At 38.7% G+C, this 19,618-nt stretch overlaps 1 protein-coding gene across 2 annotated transcripts; it reads right to left on the minus strand.

Moving 5' to 3' along the window:
* Window positions 1–2,350: 2,350 nt before the first annotated feature.
* On the minus strand, window positions 2,351–17,645 carry WBP11 (WW domain binding protein 11). 2 transcript variants are annotated; one of them, XM_036252897.1, is made up of 12 exons: window positions 17,462–17,645; window positions 15,798–15,933; window positions 15,255–15,286; window positions 14,010–14,103; window positions 11,503–11,699; window positions 10,471–10,604; window positions 10,062–10,261; window positions 9,322–9,513; window positions 7,016–7,117; window positions 6,288–6,578; window positions 5,245–5,427; window positions 2,351–3,746 (listed from the first exon to the last, which is right to left on the minus strand). In XM_036252897.1, the coding sequence occupies exons 2-12, from the start codon at window positions 15,859–15,861 to the stop codon at window positions 3,313–3,315; spliced, it is 1,923 nt and encodes a 640-aa protein (XP_036108790.1). In that variant the 5' UTR covers window positions 15,862–15,933; window positions 17,462–17,645; the 3' UTR covers window positions 2,351–3,312. The 2 variants fall into 2 exon arrangements, with proteins under 2 accessions (XP_036108790.1, XP_036108791.1); XM_036252898.1 differs by having other exon boundaries at window positions 3,313–3,746; window positions 15,798–15,882.
* Window positions 17,646–19,618: the final 1,973 nt, after the last annotated feature.

Below are 19,618 nucleotides of genomic sequence, written 5' to 3' on the forward strand. Positions count from 1 at the left end.
ATGGCACCTCCTGCAGAAAGAATCACAGGGGTTTCAGATGTTCACCTGGTACTGAGCTGAGAGTCCTGGTCCCAGCAATGAGTGTGTTAGCTGAATCTGTATTTGTATCTATGCCCTCAGGCCAAAGACCACCATGCACATACCTGTAGTTTAACAAGTTGGGCTTATTGCTCTTTGCAGCAAGAGCATATACATACTGTAGGGAGATGTGGTGCGTTGCACTAAAAGGGTTTTAGGATTTATTATAGGTTTTGGCTTTGTGTTTACTGACTTTGGGGTTTTGCCCAGGATTGCATGCTGTTCAGAAGAGGTAAGTCTATGATTTGGGTAGGTAATGCAGCTAATAAAATACAAGAAATGGAGGGTGGTTAAGGCTGTAATTGGTGCATATGCTAGTGCATATTGGTCAGCATAGGGGTCTGTTTGGTCGTTTTTGTGGTTTGGACCACTCTTATATTTTTGTGTTCAGACACAATTACAGATTGTTTCTGTTTTGATTTTTCACAGCCACAGAATGGCCTTGTCTGGTGTTGGTGTTCTGTGAAATTTTCCACAATAAACCACTGTGTAACTGTCAGGCCAACTCCTAGCAACACCAGGGTCTGGCTGATAGTCCAGGCCAGTTCTGAGCTGTCATGGGCTTTCTCCTTTCTCAATAGCTAAAGAAAACATGTGACACAGAGAAGAGGGCTTGCTGAGGAGTGGAAGTAGAAAAGACATCTTAAAGCAAATGTTGCAGTGTCCAAGCACCATGCAAGAGAACTTGTATGGGTGTTTCAGTCCCACATTTATGTACTTGAAATATCTGAATCTTCTAACATCCCATGTTCATCAAGGAACATTCTATGTTCATCAAGAAACTTTTCATCTTGAATTTATCTTTTTGTATCTTCATATAGGGTAACAATGTTATAGTTTCTTTAACATGATAATCCATGTATTTTTAATAACACATTATTTAAAAATTATATTTTAATATACTTGTATATAATTTTTATATATTTAAATGTATTTAGTAAATAAATGCTATGACCTTACTTTCCTCCTTTCTTCCAATATCCAGCTTCCCATTTGCCCAGCTCCCAAAAAAACGATGTTATCCTGATTTGAGCTCAGAAAAGAAGCACTCAACCCAATAAAAATCCAGTTATTTATATGCTTACTAAACCTTGGTTTTCTCATTTATAAAAGTAGGGTAAATAATTCCTTATGTAGATCAGTTAGTGACAAGTGTATGGTAAGAGCTCAGTAAATATCATTGTGATTATTTAGAATTCCTGCCTCAATTTTCTCTTTCCTTTTGGTATTCTTGTCTCATTCAGTGTACAATATCCTCTACCTGCCTCCTGAGTTCATACTTCACAGGCCTGACAGGGACCTGAAACACAGCCTGCTCCAAACTGGACCAATTGCCTTTGTTCTACACCCCTCCCCCCCCCCTTCTAATACTTAGGTTTGAATTTCTGTTCCTTTAGTTGTGTAAACCAGGGCAAGTTATTTAATCATTCTGTGCCTCAATGGACACATCTGTAAAATAAAGAAAATGATGGTTGCTACCTCACAGGGATGGGGTAAGGATAAAATAAGTACATGTAAAGCTTTGTGCTAGCTGCTGTTACCCTCCTCTTCCTCCTCCAGCTTCACCCTTTATTCCCTAACGATGCTACCCACAACCGAAGCCCTAAATTGGAGACCCCAAATTCTTTCCCTTCAGCCTCACTCCCTACACTAAATAGATAATCCACTAATGTGCTTTCTGTCTCTGCAGTTAATCTTTCAACTCTCTTCCGCCTCCTGTGCTAGGCTGGGTATTCATTTTCTGCCTGCTGTAGTCTCCTAATGTCTTTCCACCTCAGGTCTTTCACCCCGAGTCAATCCATCCCATAACTCTGTAGCCACAGGTGTCATTCTGAAATGCAAATATAATTCTAACAAAACGTTACATTTACCATGTGCCAAACACTGAGTTTTACAATAGTAATGATTTATTATATATATTCCATGACTTCTCCCTCTTTCATACATTATTCAATAAATGTTATATTTTTTATGGTATAGGATTCACATGAAAGGCATTTAAGATACAATGGGAAGAACAGGCATGCCTAGCCTGAATGTAACGCATGCATTGTCTGTGTGTGCACATGTGTGTCTGCGTATTAAACACACCATTGGGCCACTGGATAAATCACATGAGCCCTTTGGCTTTGATATTTTCCCTATTTTACAGATGAGAATATCTTTTAAAGTCACTCCCCAAAATTACAGGGTAGATGAATTAGTGATTAAAGCACTTGGTAAAGAAAATGTCAATGCAAGTTAACAGCATTAAACATTCTTTTCACTAGCTTTAAAAAAGAAAAAAGCATATAAAACATTCCAAAAAGGAACCTTTTCTGATTCTCTAATAGTTTTGAAATGTTTTAAAAGTTTTGCTATACAATCAGTATCAGTTCACAAAGCTTTAGGGGAAGTGAGTCATCTTTAAGGATATGACTGAGTATGTTCTTAGCAATAAATAACACCTCGATTTTCCTGAAGTCAATATGGTAATTCTGAAGGAAAAGAATTCTCTTCTTTATCCCTTAAATTTAAAACTTAGTTTAACCACATTTTCAATAAGATTCTCATTCTGTACCATAAATGGTAGTGCCTTTAAACTCAAGTTTTAAATACTGCTTTTCTGACCATAAAAAAGATAATATGTTTATAGATTGTCAGGAACTCAGAAGATCTTGGGGTAGAACATTTATTTATTTCATGAAACACTCAAAGTTTAGGTCAGTGGGAAATATTTTAATTAAAGAATTGTACATTTTCTTCCCACACATCTCGCTTTGTATTAGGAAATGACGTTGTGATCCATTTCACTACAATTTTACAAAATATTTACAAGAAAATATTAAAAATAAACACAAAAAGCAAGATGGGGTGAAATAAACTGTTCCCCCCCAACAAAAAAAAATCTCTACTCCAGTGCCCACAGCACACAAGAGAATCAAAAACAAATAAATTTAACAAATACCCCCTGATCACAAGTTCCAAAGTGGAGAGGGCAAGAAACGGGATGAAATGGTGGTATGAAAGGGAATGGATGTTAGCAGAACTGCTCCAATAACCAACCTATTCTGAGTGCATGGCCTTCTCTTATATGCAGTGGATTCCAAACAAGGCTAAACTTTAAGATATTCCTTCAAATCAAATGAGAAAATACCCTGACAGTGAAAGTAGCTCTTTTGCCTAAGTTTCCCAAGAGCCTCTTTTTCCATGAACCAATGATGTGAACAGAGCGTGGTCGGGCATCAGAAGTTGTCACAGCAGCCCTTCCATCTCTTTCATAAAAGCTTCATACACATCATCCTTAGTTTGTACTGAGACAGGAACAGATGGACCAGATTTGGGGGCTGCTTTGGCAAGAGGCACAGCAGAATCATCCTCTGACTTTCTTTGTGGAGCGGCAGTAGCCCCTTTATTCTCCCGACGGACCCTCAGTGCAGTGGGCACGAATCGCGTAATCTCGGCCTTGGGATTAGTGATCTGTGGCTTGGCACTGATGGTCGCTGTGGCTTTCTTCTCAATGGTGGCTGCGCTCGTGTCATCCGCCTTGGGCCGCTGAATCAAGTTGGGTGGAGCACTTAAAACTCCTGGGTTCGGCAAGGGAGCCGGCGGGAAAAGCCCAGGTGGGGCAGGTCCGAGTGGAGGCACCAAAGGTGGGCGCATCATGCCAGGGCGAGGTGGAGGGATACCTAAATAAAGAAGAAGACAGGCTTATGAACACTACAGGAACCAGTAAAGTATAACTGTGATTAAGGTGTAAAAAACATAGGCTGACAACTATTAAAAAAATGGGCAATTTACATAAAATAAGCTGAAATCATGATGCTTGCTATTTGATACTTAAATATATTCTGATAGTAAGAAACATTTTATTATAAAACAAGACTCACCTTCAGTTTATATTTTGTATTTATGATAGTAATATTCTCTTTCTCTATAAACAAGGCACTACTTTAGATTATAAAGTAAAATTAAAAATACCAACTGGTTTCAAATATGATTTCAAAATAATTAAACTCCAAATTTGATAGCCAAAGAGTCTACTTTAGCTGTACAGTGCAGACAAGGTTGGGGTTTGATTCCCGTGCCATATTTACTGATCTCCACACCCCACAAGGTGGTGGTAACTCCATGAGTGGGGAGTAAGATGCCATAACTAATCACAATATGTCACCATTCTTGGAAAAGAATTCAGTTCCCACTGATGGTTCAGACATACCATAGCATTTTACCAAGAAAAGCAGGTTTACTTTTCTTCAAATGCCACTTTTTTAAAAAAAAATCCTCACCTGAGGACATTTTTCCATTTTTTGTTCAGATAGAGTGGGAGGGAGGGAGAGAGAAACATCGATGTGAAAGGGACACATCAAGTGGCTGCCACCTGCATGACCCAACCAGGGCCGGGAACAAACTGCAACTGAGGTACATGCCCTTGGCAGGAACTGAATCCGGGTCTCTCCGGACCGCAGGCCGACACGCTAACTGCTGAGCCAAACTGGCCAGGGCACTTCAAATGCTACTTTTAGGGGTGAATATCAAATGCCAAATTTTATCAAATCTAAGATGTTACAGCTTATACAAACTCGTAAGTATTCCACATACAACTGAGAGAGAGAAAAAAAGGTCCAAATTGGGGGCTTAAAAGACCTTCATATTAAACTGGAACAGTCAATGTAGTACACCAAAAATATAGCAGTCACACATAACAAAAGAGAAGGAAATCTGCATATCCAGCACTGATATTGGGTTGAGGAAAAAAAATTTCCCTTGTGATTTTAAACTTTAAGTTGGTACTTATGCAAATGTATGAATCACTACAGTTATAAGTGAAGACCTAAAAAACTCAAATGGAGAGTTTAATCCAAAGTGGCCGCTAACTGGAAAAAGTCCCTCAAATGACAGGTAGAATCAAAGCAAACACTCCATGGAAGAACTCAAGTTTAACCCAGGCTAATAGCAATTACAAAACACCATTTTAAGATTCCTCTTCATTTCAGATTACTGCAATGTAAAAATATGTCCTAGAGCAAATGAAATCGTAAACCTACTAGGTTTACAGTTGTTAGTATGGAAAATAATATAATTAATAATAAAAAGAATAAACTGTTTCCCATAGTCACAACTATAAATTTACTTTTGCCATACCTATAACAGACAAATGTTTGCAATGGAAATCAAAAACTTTACCTGGAGGTGCAGGGGGAGGTAGCCTTGGTGGGGGTCCCCGAGGAGGAGGGCCAGGAGGCAGACCTGGAGGTGGACCTGGGGGAGGGCCAGGGGGTCGGCCTGGTGGTGGTCCTGGAGGTAAAAGTCGGGGTAAAGGCCCTCGGAGTCCTGGCATTCCAGGTGGTCTCAGGAATGGAGGAGCTCCTGAAAAGAAAATAATAATAAATTAATGTCAAACAAATATACAAGAAGTAGTAACTATGGTACAAATAAAGGAAATTCAGATGTGGTTCGAGTTATCACTTCAACCTGAAATCAGGTAACTTTAAACTCATTGAAATGTATGGAAACAGAATTCATCCAACAAATGTCTGAGCAGCAGAGATAGGGTACTAAATCTCTTACGGATGACCTGCTTATTTCCCAGCACTGACAAAAAGGATACTCAATCACAACTCAGTTGGGCTGTAAACATAAAAAATGAGAAGAATTCTTTTTTTTAAATCCTCACCCGAGAACATTTTTGTATTTATCTTCAGATAGAGCGGGAGGAGGACAGAGAGAGAAATATTGATGTGAGAGAGACACATCGACTGGCTGCCACCCACACAACCCCAACTGGGGCTGGGGACAAACCACAACCGAGGTATATGCCCTTAGTAGGAACCAAATTCGGGACTCTCTGATCCGCAGGCCGACACTCCAACTGCTGAGCCAAACTGGCCAGGGTGAGAAGAATTCTTGAATGATTCCAATATGAGATGAAAATGGACTATAAAGTAAAGTGCTTAATGATCTCCTGAGACTCATTAAGATAAAGACAAGGACAACTGAGAACAACATAAGATAGGTCATTTTACTTTGGACCAACAGGAAAAAGATGAATTCAACTGAATCAGTCTTAATTGGCTGTAGAGAAGGAATAAAATCATAAAGAGCCAAGAAGTTCTATATGCTGTTTAATATTGTAAATAAACCTTTTATATTTTTAAGCCAAAGACTTGATTAACACCTATCACTCACATGTAGACTTAATTCTTTATCCATACTATGTAAATGCTTACCTGGAGGTGGTCCAGGAGGAAGGCCTGTAGGTGGTCCAGGTGGCCGTAAAGGTGGAGCAGGAGGTGGCCCAAGGGGAGGTGGTCCTGGCATGGGAGGTGCTTGTATCTGAGAAGGGGGAACAGACTGTGGGGGAGCTTGTTGCTGTGAAGCAGCAGATGTGCCATCAGAAAGAGATTCCTCTTTATGCTGCTTTTGTGATTGCTTTTCTGCCTCAGAATCATCAGAATCACCTTCATCATCGTCCTCTGAAAATTCCTCTACTTCTCGTCCCTCCTCAGGGATTTCCTGACCTGAAAGAAATGTTAAACCAAGTAAGTGGAGTTGATTTATTTTTTATAGCTTGTAAGAGTGATGCCTGAAGATACATGCTCAATAAATGCTTTCTTAACATTAACAATCAGTCTTCTTCAACAACATTCTTAAGATGTGGAAGAATCAAACAATATTCCACTCATCTATCTGGTGCAGCATAGTGGACCAGGCTTTAGAACCGGAGAGACCTGAGTTTGAAGGCCAGTCCAACCACTTACCAGCTGTGTATAACTTTGGGCACTTTAATTTATCCAAATCATACCTTTTGTAAAACGAGGATTTGTTAGTTATTTCAGGGATTTGTTAGTTATTGCTGGGATACTAAATGGGAAAACATGTGTAAAGCTACTAGCATGAGAAAATACCAAAAAAGAGAAATACCAAAAGGTGATTCACTACTCTTTCCCTGCCGCACCTGCCATTCGAAGCATCATGGCTTGAAGAGGAGTCAGCTCCTTAATGTTCTTCTTTTTCTTTCTTGATTTCCCAGGCATATCTGCAAATCGTACACTCAAACCTAAGAAGGCAGAGGAGGGAGGGAGAGGAGGGTGAACTGGCATCAATAAAATGCTTATTATTTATAACCAATACTATGAATTACTAGACACAAATGCTGCCTGTCCATTTCCTGTAAAACTTGGCAGGAGCGCAGAAAGAGAGAACCATATTAAAGGTAGTAAATAAAGTGCCAACTAGTGGTAAATACATGCTGTAGTGATTTAAAAGTGATTAAAAAAAACACAAAAATTCAAGAATATTAATAACATCTTTTCTGTTGTTGTTGTTAATCCTCACCTGAGGATATTTTCTCCATGGAATTTTTAGAGTGTGGAAGGGGGTTGGGGAGAGAGAGAAACATTGATGTGAGAGAGACATATCAACTGGCTGCCTCCTGCATGACCCAGACCAGGGCTGGGGATAAAACCTACAACCCAGGTATGTGCTCTTGACCAGAATTGAACCCAAGCCCCTTTGGTCCTCAGGATGATGCTCTAACTGCTAAGCCAAACTGGCCAGGGCCTAATAATATCTTTATGTTCAATAAAATTGAACACCCAGATAAAAATAATAGACAAGTTTGTTAGAAGAATGTAAGTTACTAAAATCTGTCAAAGAAGTGGTAAGACCAGAATAAACAAAAATGAAATGGAAGTCAAAGATCTACTCACTAAAAGGCACCTGGCTGAAATAATTTTACAAGGAAATTCAGCTGAACATTACATTACAGAAATGTCCTGTAAAAGGGTATAGGAAAGGATGGAATGCTATCCAGAGCTCACGAAGCTGGCATACTACTGATTAACAAAGCTAACCTACTGGCCAACACAGAATATAAGCAAATTGAATCTGACAGTTTAAAAAAAAGAAAATTGTAAACATGTAAGATTGGTTCTAGAAATGCAAGATAGTTTAACATTAGAAAAGCTATAATGTAAAAATCTTTCGCCTTTTACCCTAGAAAAGTCATAATGCAATTAATTACAATAAACTTAAAAACCATAAAAACATCCCGACAGATGCTTAAAAGGTATTTATGATTGAAGCTCTTAGCAAACTAGGACTAGAAGGGAACTTCTTAACTGACAAAAAGGCTACTCACTAGATGCTTTTCAACTAAATGAAGCAATGTTAGGAGCATTCTTATTCGGTAAACATTTACAAAAAGATAAGAGTTCCATGTGTGCATAGGTTTAGTTTTTTTTCACATCCTTAGCATCTGCAAAAATGCCTTATAGTAAAAACTCAATAAATATTAGCTGAATGAATGTTGAATCACAGGACAGCCATTTTCAGCAAATGTGCACTGATGAGTACATGTTAAAAAAATCAGTTGTCAGAAAGAGAAAAATGAAGCAAAGTCCACACAGACCTAAAAGAAATGGAGATGCTGTGGCTTTAAGGGCTTTCTACTTCCTAGTACTGACTTCCATGTAAGAGTCCTCCATAAGTTTTCATTACTAGCTCTACATACCCTTTTAAACTTGCTTTCTGATTTGCAACCATAATTCTTAAGAAGTAGGAGAAAAAATTGTCATAAATATAAATACTACTATTGGCAGTACTTTAATACATAAATATTGAGTTGTAGGCTACAAAAACAATTCTAAAAGAAGCTCCAAGACTACTGGGGTGTGACGCATTATACATTTTGTATTGCTCAGTACCTATTACAATGATTAAAATTTTCCTGAATGTCATGAGTACTTTTTAAAAGTACATGTAACTCAGTCTGAATTTATAATAATCAAACACATAACGTACATTATGGATATAATGTTTCCATTATGTCATGACTCCACTCAAAGGCATACCTCCATTATAATTACGGTTCTGGTTCATGTAATATACCATGATCACACATAATTTAAAAGGTTTTAAATGTAGATATTCAAATAGACTTATGAAAAAACAACAATATGAATATGGTTTCCCCCCTTTCTTTCCTAGACATAACCATGAGAGTCCATCTTTATGCTGCTGAACAGCTATTATCTTTCCCCTCAAAAGTGAACTTTATTACATATACTGCTTAATTTTTTTTAACATCCATTAGTACTTACTATGTGTTAAGAACTTTGAGATAGCTGAGATTAAAGATGAACACAGATATGATCCTTCTGTTCAAGGAGCTCACAACTACTTCTACAGATGCATTAATAATCAGGACCTTCAGCTTGTATCCTATTTACTGATCGTTATGGAATTTTCATCTGCACATACCTGATTTTTTTTCTTCATTGTTGTTTCTTTCATTATCATCACGGTGCACAAACTCATCCCCTTCACTTTCTCCATCTGATCTGTCAGTGTCGCTGTCATCAGTACTGTCATCATGCTTATCTTGATCCATGTCCTCAGGATAGCCATCATCTTCACTGGTGCTGGAAACATCATCATCATGACCCCGCTGAGCTGAAAAGGGAGCAGGGAACAAGTAATATGACTAGATCCGCCATTACATGGTACCCCGAAACACAGAAAATCATGCTCATTATATAACACAATAATCTAATTGTTTTAAAAATTTCTGTGTAGATCTCAGCTATTCAGGCAGTCTGATATTTTCATTTGGCAATAGTTTAAAAAATTAAAATCACACCCAGAAAGCTGTCACACACAAATATACACCATTACTGCGACTGTATAGGATAATACTCTAGTCTGATGACACAGCTGAAAGGGAAACAGATAGCCAAATCGTAGGGAACTGGTAGTAAGTGGCATTTCTAAGAATAGCCAAATTTAAAAAACAAACCCCAAAACCACAAGAAACATTTCTATATTTCGTTATGTATGTTTTTACTTGGGTAGATCCTAGGATTTATCCATCTGTTAGAATGTATACGGTATCCTCATTTATCTCCCAAGTTCTAAGGATGGTGAACAAGATGCAAAACAGGGCCAACTTCAAAAATGATAGTGGAAAGGTTGTAAGAGCAAAAGGAACAGGCACTCCTTACCAAGTTCAGGACTATACAACATATCTTCATCTCGCCGACGAGGGGGAAGATCTAGGGCAAAGCCTACTTTACGGCCATACATTTGCAAGACTTGAGGAGGAGGTGGACCAGGGGGTGGACCCGGAGGTTTTCTGCCAGGAGGCAAACGTGGAACACCATGTCCAAGAAGAGGAAGAATAGAAACTGCCCTAGTTGGAGGTCTGTAAAGAACATTTTACAGTAATCATGTTAACAGTGGCATTTACATCCTCTTCTAAACAAGTTTCAAGGGATTTTTAAATTTCTAATAAAATTAGACATGGCTTATATTTATTTACATGTTGTCCTTTATTTCCCACTTCATTAATTTTGGCTGCAGATAGTTAGGAGGTGCTTTTAATACATGCTCTTTGATTATGCTACCACTTACCCATAGGCTGAGGTCTTCTTAAGGATGGAGGGTGGCTGGGCACCAGGAAGTGGAATGTCCTGGATCAAGATGTTGGAAGGAGCATGCGGCATATCTGGCAAAGGAATACTATCCACTTCCACATGTTGAGCATTCTGAAACAGAGAGAAATCTTTCACTAGTAGGATAAGAGTAGTCCACAAACTCAACACTAAAAATTCAATGTCAGCTGCTTTATAACTTGGATTTGCTTTTCACTTAAAACAAATATCACAAAAAGACAAGTATAACAAGCTTCATCAGTATTTCCAGTATGTCAATGAATTGAAAAAAACCTACGTCTTCTAAAAGAATCAAATTCGGTTGTTTTTCTCTCTCTAGTATCAATAAATCTTTTTTGGTTAGGGTTTGAAATAGCTGCTATTTAGAAAAGTATAACTGTCAAAGTATCTAGTACCAAAGCCACCCTATTTAATATCCTGGGTGATAAATAACACGTATCAATTAACTCAGTGTATTTCCAGTGGCAGAGCTTGGGCTCTAAAATTAGTCTACCTTTGATGAGTTTCTGCCACATATTAACTACATGACCAAGTAAGTCATTTTAGTTTTCTTTTTCTATAAATAGGACTCATAATAACTACTTTACAAAAATTATAGCATTCGGTTTACATTTTTATTTTGAAACAAATTTACAATGACATACAAATTCAATGAGTTCTGACAAATGCATATACTTCATACTCATTCCCAGTCAATCCCTAGCACTATCCCAAGGCAACTGCTGTTACAAATTTTTTGCCTGTTCTACAATTTCATACAAATTAACTACAGAAGTTGTTCAGTACGTTTTGTTTTTGAATTTTAAAAATACCTGAGCAGTTTCCAGTTTTTCGCTATTACTGTGTTGGCAGATGGATTAATTTCTTGTCTATGTTCAGTTTGACAAGAAATTGCCGAGAGAAAGTGGTTCAACAATCAGTTCTAGTAACAAGTTTAAGAGCTAATCCAAATATAACACTTTAGTTTCTCTTTCAAAAAAAACTTGGATACCTTCACAGCATCAAAATATTGGCTAAGTTGAGCCCTCTTCTGTTCATATTCTACTTCTAGCTTTCTAAGTTCTTTGTAAATATCTGGATTCTCTTTTTCATAGAGTCGTAGAATACGCTCAAAGGTTTCACGCAGCTTCTTACGCTTGTCTTTCAGCACCTTCTCATTTAACTGTGGCTGTTGCACTGGGTTAAACTCTAAGAGAAAAGAGCAGATTACGGAAATAAACACAAGTCATTTCATTTAGGTTGTCAACAGACTGTATCACTAATAAAAAACTTATATGTTAACCTTTTTAAAAGGGGCTAGACACCAAATATATTCTTCAATTCCTAAAGAACTGTAATAAATACTTATAAAAATTCCACCTTTTAAGGATGGCCATTAATTTTACTTTCCTAAGAAATGTCACCTAATTAATTTTCATCATTATAATGAAAATAAGTTTTCACTCCACTATGCTAGAGACCTAGGTTTTGGTACTACACTGGTTCTGTCATTTAATTGAGATCTTGGGCACTTTATTTAAATTCTCTTATTTTCAGCTTCTTCATCTGCAAAATGGGGACATCATCCACTTCCCAATGAACATCTGATGATTAAATGAGATCACAAAAAAACATCTACAATGTCTGGCTCATCACCTATTATTTTTATAATGGCGTGGTGTTCTTCGCCTAGCTACCATATAACCTTCTCTTTCCATGTGTTCAACATGGGCCTCAATTTCAGGTCCTCTGTCCCAACAGGGATTAGCACAAGGATCTCAGGCCTGCCTGGTCAATCATACCTGCCCCCTCCATTACCCTTGCCAGCGACTGACTCAGAGATCAAATGGCACACGATCCAAACTTGGACCAGATTCCTGCCTGAGGTTTTTAAATGTAAATGTTTGAGACAGAAGCTCTCACAAACAGGGATGAAATAAACCTAGAGCTATCTGTGGCCTTGTCCCCCAACTACCACTACACTCCCATACATATTCTACCGCCCTTCCCAAGAAATTCAGACAACGACCAGAGACACAAACAGGCTTGATAATGATATCTGGGTCTTTGAGGCCAGCTTCTCGCTGGGATTTCCAAATTATGGCAGTCACTGTATATTTTCTGCTCAAACTAGTTTGTACTAAATTTTATAAACTGTAATTAGAGTGCGGATAAACAATGTTCCTTTCTCCTTTTTCCTTTTTTTTTGTAAAGAATAACAAGTTTAATTATCCTCTTCCCTAAATCCCATTAACTATTAATCTTGGCAATTTACTCAAAACCAGAAGCTATAGTCTTACACCACAGTATCTGTAGTGTGAGTAACCACATAAATCAATGGAGGATCATTTAATAGGTAATACTCTGATGCTCTAGGGACAGCATTTGTCCTTACTGGATTTAGACCAGAGGCAACAAGTGGATCAGTTACAAATGAACTGGGAAAGATTTGGCTTCATACAGCCTGACCCAGAACTGTTGCCCAGGTTAGTGCCCAGTCTCTGTCACATAACTTTAGAAAGCTTATAATACTGCACCCACACACAACTGGATTTTTTTGGAACCCCATTTAATGCATTGAGGAGACCCACTCTACCTCTTTCATTTACTGTTTTTGGGCAAACCACAGAAACATTTGGGTAACTTTGTAAACAGAACTTATAAAGACTACCTTAATATGTAATTTTAAAAAGTGGCAGGAGGCAGAAGACAGAATTGGCAAAAACCTGACAGCTGAAAAGCACATAGGAGTTAACTTGACTATTTAATTTTGCATGCTAGAAAATTTCTATTAAAAAAAGAAAAATTAAAAAATCCCATGTTCCAATGTTAAGAAAACAGGTATTTGTGGTTTGGGATAAAATTTCTAGTGGCAGCACCCCACATGGTTCTCTATCTACCTTCGATACAAGGAAAGATAACATGCAGTTACCTCATGTGATTCCAGTTATGACAAAGCAGTGATATTGACGATGCATATAAAGAGTGAATAAAATTAATTCTACGAAATGTGAAAGAAGGGGAGAGGAAGAATCCTAATATGGTGTTTGATGTTAAGTATTTCATGATTTCTGTTATATCCTTACTAAGTGGTCAAGCATCTTTGGATCTTGTAAAAATGGGAAAACGAATATAATCTTGGTGGCCTAACAGATTTATACAGTAGTTGCCAGCATTAAAAAACAGACAAGACAAACAAAAAACCCCAAGATGATTTCAGAAGGCAGATTTCTGTATTCTCTTGTAAAATGAGGTGGCCAAAATGGGTGTTCATTACCTCAAACAACAATTAGCTCAAGCTAAATGACTTCCCTCTTATTCTGGATAAGCTCTTCAGTTTGCAGTAACTCCCCACCTCTCCATTTTGCTTTCTGATATTAAAACTAAATTCAAGTGTCAAATGCCACCATGCTTTAAGTTTTTCTTATGTCTGTGCTACTTCACTCATAATCTGCTTGCCTGTCTCTGTGTATCAGACTGCTATCCCTGTCACAAAATCTAGCCTTTATAAATTCTTACCCATTTCATCCAATTTCTCCATGTCCCGGATAATCTGTTTGGGATCTTTCATCTTTAAAACCGCAGCTCGTACCATCATGCGCTGTTTTTTGTTCTTAGAAAAAAGAAAGAGCAGTGTGTCAAGAAGCTGGACACTCTTAAGTATTTATTTCAATCTGCTTCAAGAATCTATTTAAACTGAGGCTGAACTTCTTGGTTTCTGATCACTTGTTTTAACCACCAGAAACAGAACTGTGTAATTTTTTACTCTCAAAAATGTTTCAACTTTATATTAAAAAGTAAATGTTATTTATCAGATGTGCTTTCCGAGGCATATATCTGTGATCTAAAAGCAGCTACTTAAAATATTTTAGCTTTTTAAAAATAAACAAAGGTTTCAGCTAAATTCTAAAATTATATACCAGAAAAAAGTTTTGCAGAATTTAATGCTAAACAATGCAACAAGCATACACAATTAGAAACGATTAAAAAAAATCTAAGTTTTCTCAACATGTTATGGCATGATACTAAAAAGTAAATCCTTCCTTATTCTGGGAAGCACTTTATCTCAAACTCAACAGCTACATACCAGGAAAATGAATGCACAAAGCTATTTAGCATCACATTTATTTTCATTCACTAATTCAGTAGCTATTAACAAAGTAGTATGTTTTAATAACGAACAAAAAAGAGTTACTTGCAAAAGTATTTATTTAACTTACTGGAAAATGTAATAAACAATGTAATAACCACCCACTGTGAGCTTATCTGCAGGCTTACTTAATTCAGTTTCCAAGTCCAGGTGATCCCCAACTTACCATGGTTTGACTTTCACACGCATTCAGTAGAAACTGTACTTCAAATTCTGATCTCTTCCTGGGCTAGCCATATGCAGTACAATAGTCTCTCATGATGCTGGGCAGCAGTGAGATGATTTTGCCCCACTGTAGGCTATTGTAAGTGTTATGAGCATGTTTATGGTCAGGTAGGCTAACCTATGTTGTTTGGTAGGTTAAGTGTATTAAAAGCATTTTGACTTAAGATATTTTCAATTTATGATGGATTTATCGGGATATAACGGTAACCTTATCTTAAGTCAAGAAGCATCTGTATAGTATTTTGGATTAAATTTATGGCTTGATATAAAAAGCATAAAGTATATTTTGTAGCAAATAACTGAAAATGTTAGTTTGAAATCCACTAATCCCAAATAATAAGATGTGCCAAACAACACTTATAGCTAATTTGATGCATCTGAAATCATACCTTCTTTAATTCTCTCTTCCGGGCTTCCTTTCCTTGAGAGAGAGAGAGAGAGAGAATATAAGCCTTTCACTTCGTGACCCCTATTACAGCATTTTTCTCAACACAGACAATTCGTTATTATGTAAGATATTTAGCAGCATCCCTGGTCTCTACCTACTGGATGCCACTAGAACCCATATAATTTTGTCAACTAAAAAATGTCAACAATTTTTTGTTTTCTTAAAAATAATTAGGAACCTGAAGAAAAAAGATGTCACAAAATATTAAACAAGAACTTGCAAAACTAATTTGTTCAAAATTCCAAATACAAAAAGAAAGCTTTAAGCCAATTCTACTTTGCAAGTCAATGAAATCAGAAATATGGGTGTGAATTTTTCTGCATGTTTGATGTTTTAATCGTGCACCACAAGAACATTGGACAACTTCATACCACTGACTCCTAGCACTGCTGATCTTATAATTAGGACATCATGAAACAGATTCCCTAATGCTTGCAATTTTTACCACTTCCCTTCTTCATCATGCACATTAATGGATACTTACGAGCTTGGTCTGTGGGGTTCATAAATTTTCCACTCTTGGTGGATGATGTAGATCTTCGTCCCATGTTGACAATCTGTATGGTTCACTTGTTCATTTAAAAAAGAAAATCCAGTTATCAACACAAGAATGTCCAAACCTGTGGAAAATTTATATAACAGTGAATTAGAGCTTATCTGAGCCAAATTGATGACCTGCCTGGCAATAAGATCTCAAAAATGCTCTGGATAATGACAGTTTTGCAGTCCCTTGTATACCTTTGGGATTAAGGAGGGAATGTAAGAATGATTACATGAAGATGGGAGAAAGCAAGGGGGTGGGGATACCTATGACAGGTTACATGAAGATGGGAGAAAGCAAGGGGTGGGGTGGGGATACCTATGACAGGTTACATGAAGATGGGAGAAAGCAAGGGGGTGGGGTGGGGATACCTATGACAGGTTACATGAAGATGGGAGAAAGCAAGGGGTAGGGTGGGGGGGATACCTATGACAGGTTACATGAAGGTGGGAGAAAGCAAGGGGGTGGGGTGGGGATACCTATGACAGATTACATGAAGGTGGGAGAAAGCAAGGGGGTGGGGTGGGGATACCTATGACAGGTTACATGAAGGTGGGAGAAAGCAAGGGGGTGGGGTGGGGATACCTATGACAGGTTACATGAAGATGGGAGAAAGCAAGGGGTAGGGTGGGGGGGATACCTATGACTGGGTTACAGGATAGTTAACAGGTCCTTAAGCCTCTGAGAGGTCTGAAAAAGAAGCAATTCAAAAGTATGTTAACCTAGATGCATACAAACAATGAACAGGGTTTGTTTAAAAGAAAGAAAAACCTTTTCCTAGGGAAGTTATAGGCCAGAGGTAAAATTTTTGGTAGACCATACAATACCTTTCCTTCTTTATGAAGATTTTATCAGACATTATTAGTCAATGCCTCTTTCGGCAAGTGTTTAATTGCTTGACTTCTGCTAAACGCGTTAAGGCTGTCCCAATGGCAGCTAACGGACCCTGTTAAGGAAGGGTTTCCTTCTCCGAAAAACTGGGAGGGGGAGAAGGCAGGGGGAGCAGGCAAATTCAGTACCTACACAAGCTCTCGCCTCTCTGATGGCCAGTATCTCTTTTGCTTTCCTCTCTCAACCACCCTCGGGCTCTGGTTTTGACCCACCTTTCCCAAACTGAACCAGAACATGAATTACGGAAAAATTCCATAGAAGACACTGGGGCCTTGGCTTGTGCAGACTACTTTTTGGCCACAAAGCGGAGGCGATAAGGAAATCGGGCCTCAAAACCACGAGGGAACTGTAAGCAGCCAACGAGGCTTCCGTGGGACGGAGCCCACTCCCACTAGGGCAACCGCGGCAGCAACTGCCGAAACCATAGCGACGGTTGACCCTGACTCGAGGTCCAAACATCAAACCTAAGCCTACCTACCAATCACCGCGAACAGACAGGAGGCGGCGCTCAGCGACCCGGACGAAGTCGGACGCTGAACCGCCGGTCGCCGCTCGGCCCCAGGCTCGGGGATTCCCCCAGTCCGCGACCCGGGAGACCCCAACCGCGGAGAGGAAGAGCGGGGCTAAGGGGCCTACTGTCCCCGAGGCAACCGCGTGGGCCTCAGAAAGGGACGCGAACGCTGAAGAATCCGACCGGAACAGTCTCGCACACTCACACTTCTGCTGGGCTCTGGGACTGCGAGAAGCCGGGAGGGGACGATTCTCGGCCTGTTTCACTTCCTAAGGGCCTGCACCTCGGCTCCCGGTCAGCTATCCAGCAACCGCCATCTTGAAACCTCGCGCCCCTCCACCATCGCTACGTCACTTCCTATCCCTGCGGGCCCCAGGTCTCAGCATTTCTCCACCCTGGCAATACAGAGAGTAACCAAGAACTCCAGGGCCAGAGTCTATTCCGCTCCAATACAGAACCCAATTGGCTGGTTATCTGCTAAGAGCCCGCCCTAGTGTTACGTAGTACAAAGACACCACGTTGATCGACACTTATGTAGACCAATAGAAATAAGAAAAATGAAGCAGCTCGGATATATGATTGGCTGGTGAAAAAAGGCATTCTGACCAATTCCGGGTGCTTAATTTATTGCGTGGAGCTAGACCCGTGGATTCTAGGCAGGGGAGTTTCTGCGTCCTGGAGTTGTGTTAGTTTTGGGATTTTCACCGCCCCTACCCCCCCTTTTTTTTTATGACGTAATTTAGTGCGATCTTTTGGGCGTGTGTGTTTGAAAACGAATCCCCGGGTAATATTTGCTACTGTATTCGGTGTGTTTTGCTAGCATCGGGTCCGTCTGGAAGTTCAGTAGTTGTTTACGGACACACAGAACCTTTGTAGAGCTGAGTAAATCGGTGCCCAGAGTCGAGTCCCAGATTGCCAATCTACACGCAGGCTTACTTTTCTTTGAAAGGAGGTGTGGGCATACTTGTGCTGTCAGTTTTGAATTTGCGACAGGCGAGGTTGCCAGCCAGAAGCCCTCTATGATGTCACTGTGCCTACCGGATTATTCCCTAAACTCTAGTCTTCGAAGATTCTTTCTTTCTCTTCTATCCGCTCTTTCTCCAAGACTCCTCTCCAGTCTTTCCCCCTAAAGGTAATTTAAATATTTAAAAATTCCCCCCTTACAGGACAACTGGTTTATTTCTGATCTTAATCTGAATATCCCTTATAGGATAATATGTTAGATAAAGGCCAATTCCTACAATCAATCTATTATAAATGTTCTAAAATACTGCTGGAGATACATATTAATTTTTAGCAGAAAATTCAAATGTGCACTTAACCGTTTAAGATTGGTCCTTTACCTAAACTAACCTTTGTCTTAGGATATCATTGATTTGATTTTAGACTGATTTTTGAGTGTCAGAACAGTAAAAAGATCTAGTAGTTTATAAATCAAACAACAAACAACAAAAATTTAATATTGAAGGTGAACTAATTGTGATATTTTATAACTAATATTAAAAGCAATGATGGAAGAGGCGAAAATTAGTACTTTTGAAAAATTAAAGTATTTCATCTAGCTTTTAATTTTTGTGATATGCTGAGCTTTTTAAATTTTAAGACATTTATTGAACTTGGTTGTAAGAACTATAATAAACACATTCTTGCATCAACAGCTTACTAATAATTTTGTAAGTATAATCTAAGAGTCTCAGAGGGGAGTTATTAGTTGGTGCAGGATTTAGAAAACAAACACTTCTATCTGCTGAAATTTAACTGAACCTTTAGGCCTCCATAACCTCTAGATTTTTCTGAAATTAAGTCGCTAATGAAATGGGCTACCTAAAGCTTTATAGCAAGGGCAACTTTCTCCTTTCTGCTAGTATTGAAAATGAAATTTATTTTTTTCTGAAAACTCATAAGGTAATCAATGGTGACTTCCTCTGAGTGACATTTTTTTTTTTTTTTTAAATCCTCACTTGATATTTTTCCATTTATCTTCAGATAGAGTGGGAAGGAGGGAGGGAGGGAGGGAGAGAGAAAAACATCAATGTGAGAGAAACATCAATGTGAAAGAGACACATGGATTGGTTGCCTCCCACATGACTCCAACCAGGGCTGGGGACCAAACCACAACCAAGGTACGAGCCCTTGACCAGAATAGAACCCGAGACTTTGGTATGCAGGTGGATGCTCTAACTGCTGAGCCAAATTGGCCAGGGCGAGTGACAAATTCTTGAAAGAGTAGCTACTTCCTCTCCTGCGTTCTAATGCATTTTATGCATGTATATCTGGGATTTGCTTTAAAAAATGTTAGTGTTCGAACATTCACTTGAGAGATATTTAATTAACACATCATACTTGGTCAGGGTTGATTGCA

Source organism: Molossus molossus, unplaced genomic scaffold, assembly GCF_014108415.1.
Source record: "Molossus molossus isolate mMolMol1 unplaced genomic scaffold, mMolMol1.p scaffold_m16_p_10, whole genome shotgun sequence".
Lineage (NCBI taxonomy): Eukaryota > Metazoa > Chordata > Mammalia > Chiroptera > Molossidae > Molossus > Molossus molossus.

Bases quoted from the DNA above. Each gene is read 5' to 3' on its own strand.
- WBP11 (XM_036252897.1), bottom strand. From the start codon at position 15,861: ATGGGACGAAGATCTACATCATCCACCAAGAGTGGAAAATTTATGAAC. The intron at 15,287-15,797 runs GTAAGTATCCAT...CTCTCTCTCAAG, and splicing joins GAACCCCACAGACCAAGCTC to GAAAGGAAGCCCGGAAGAGA. The intron at 5,428-6,287 runs GTAAGCATTTAC...TTTTCTTTTCAG, and splicing joins TCCTCCTGGACCACCTCCAG to GAGCTCCTCCATTCCTGAGA.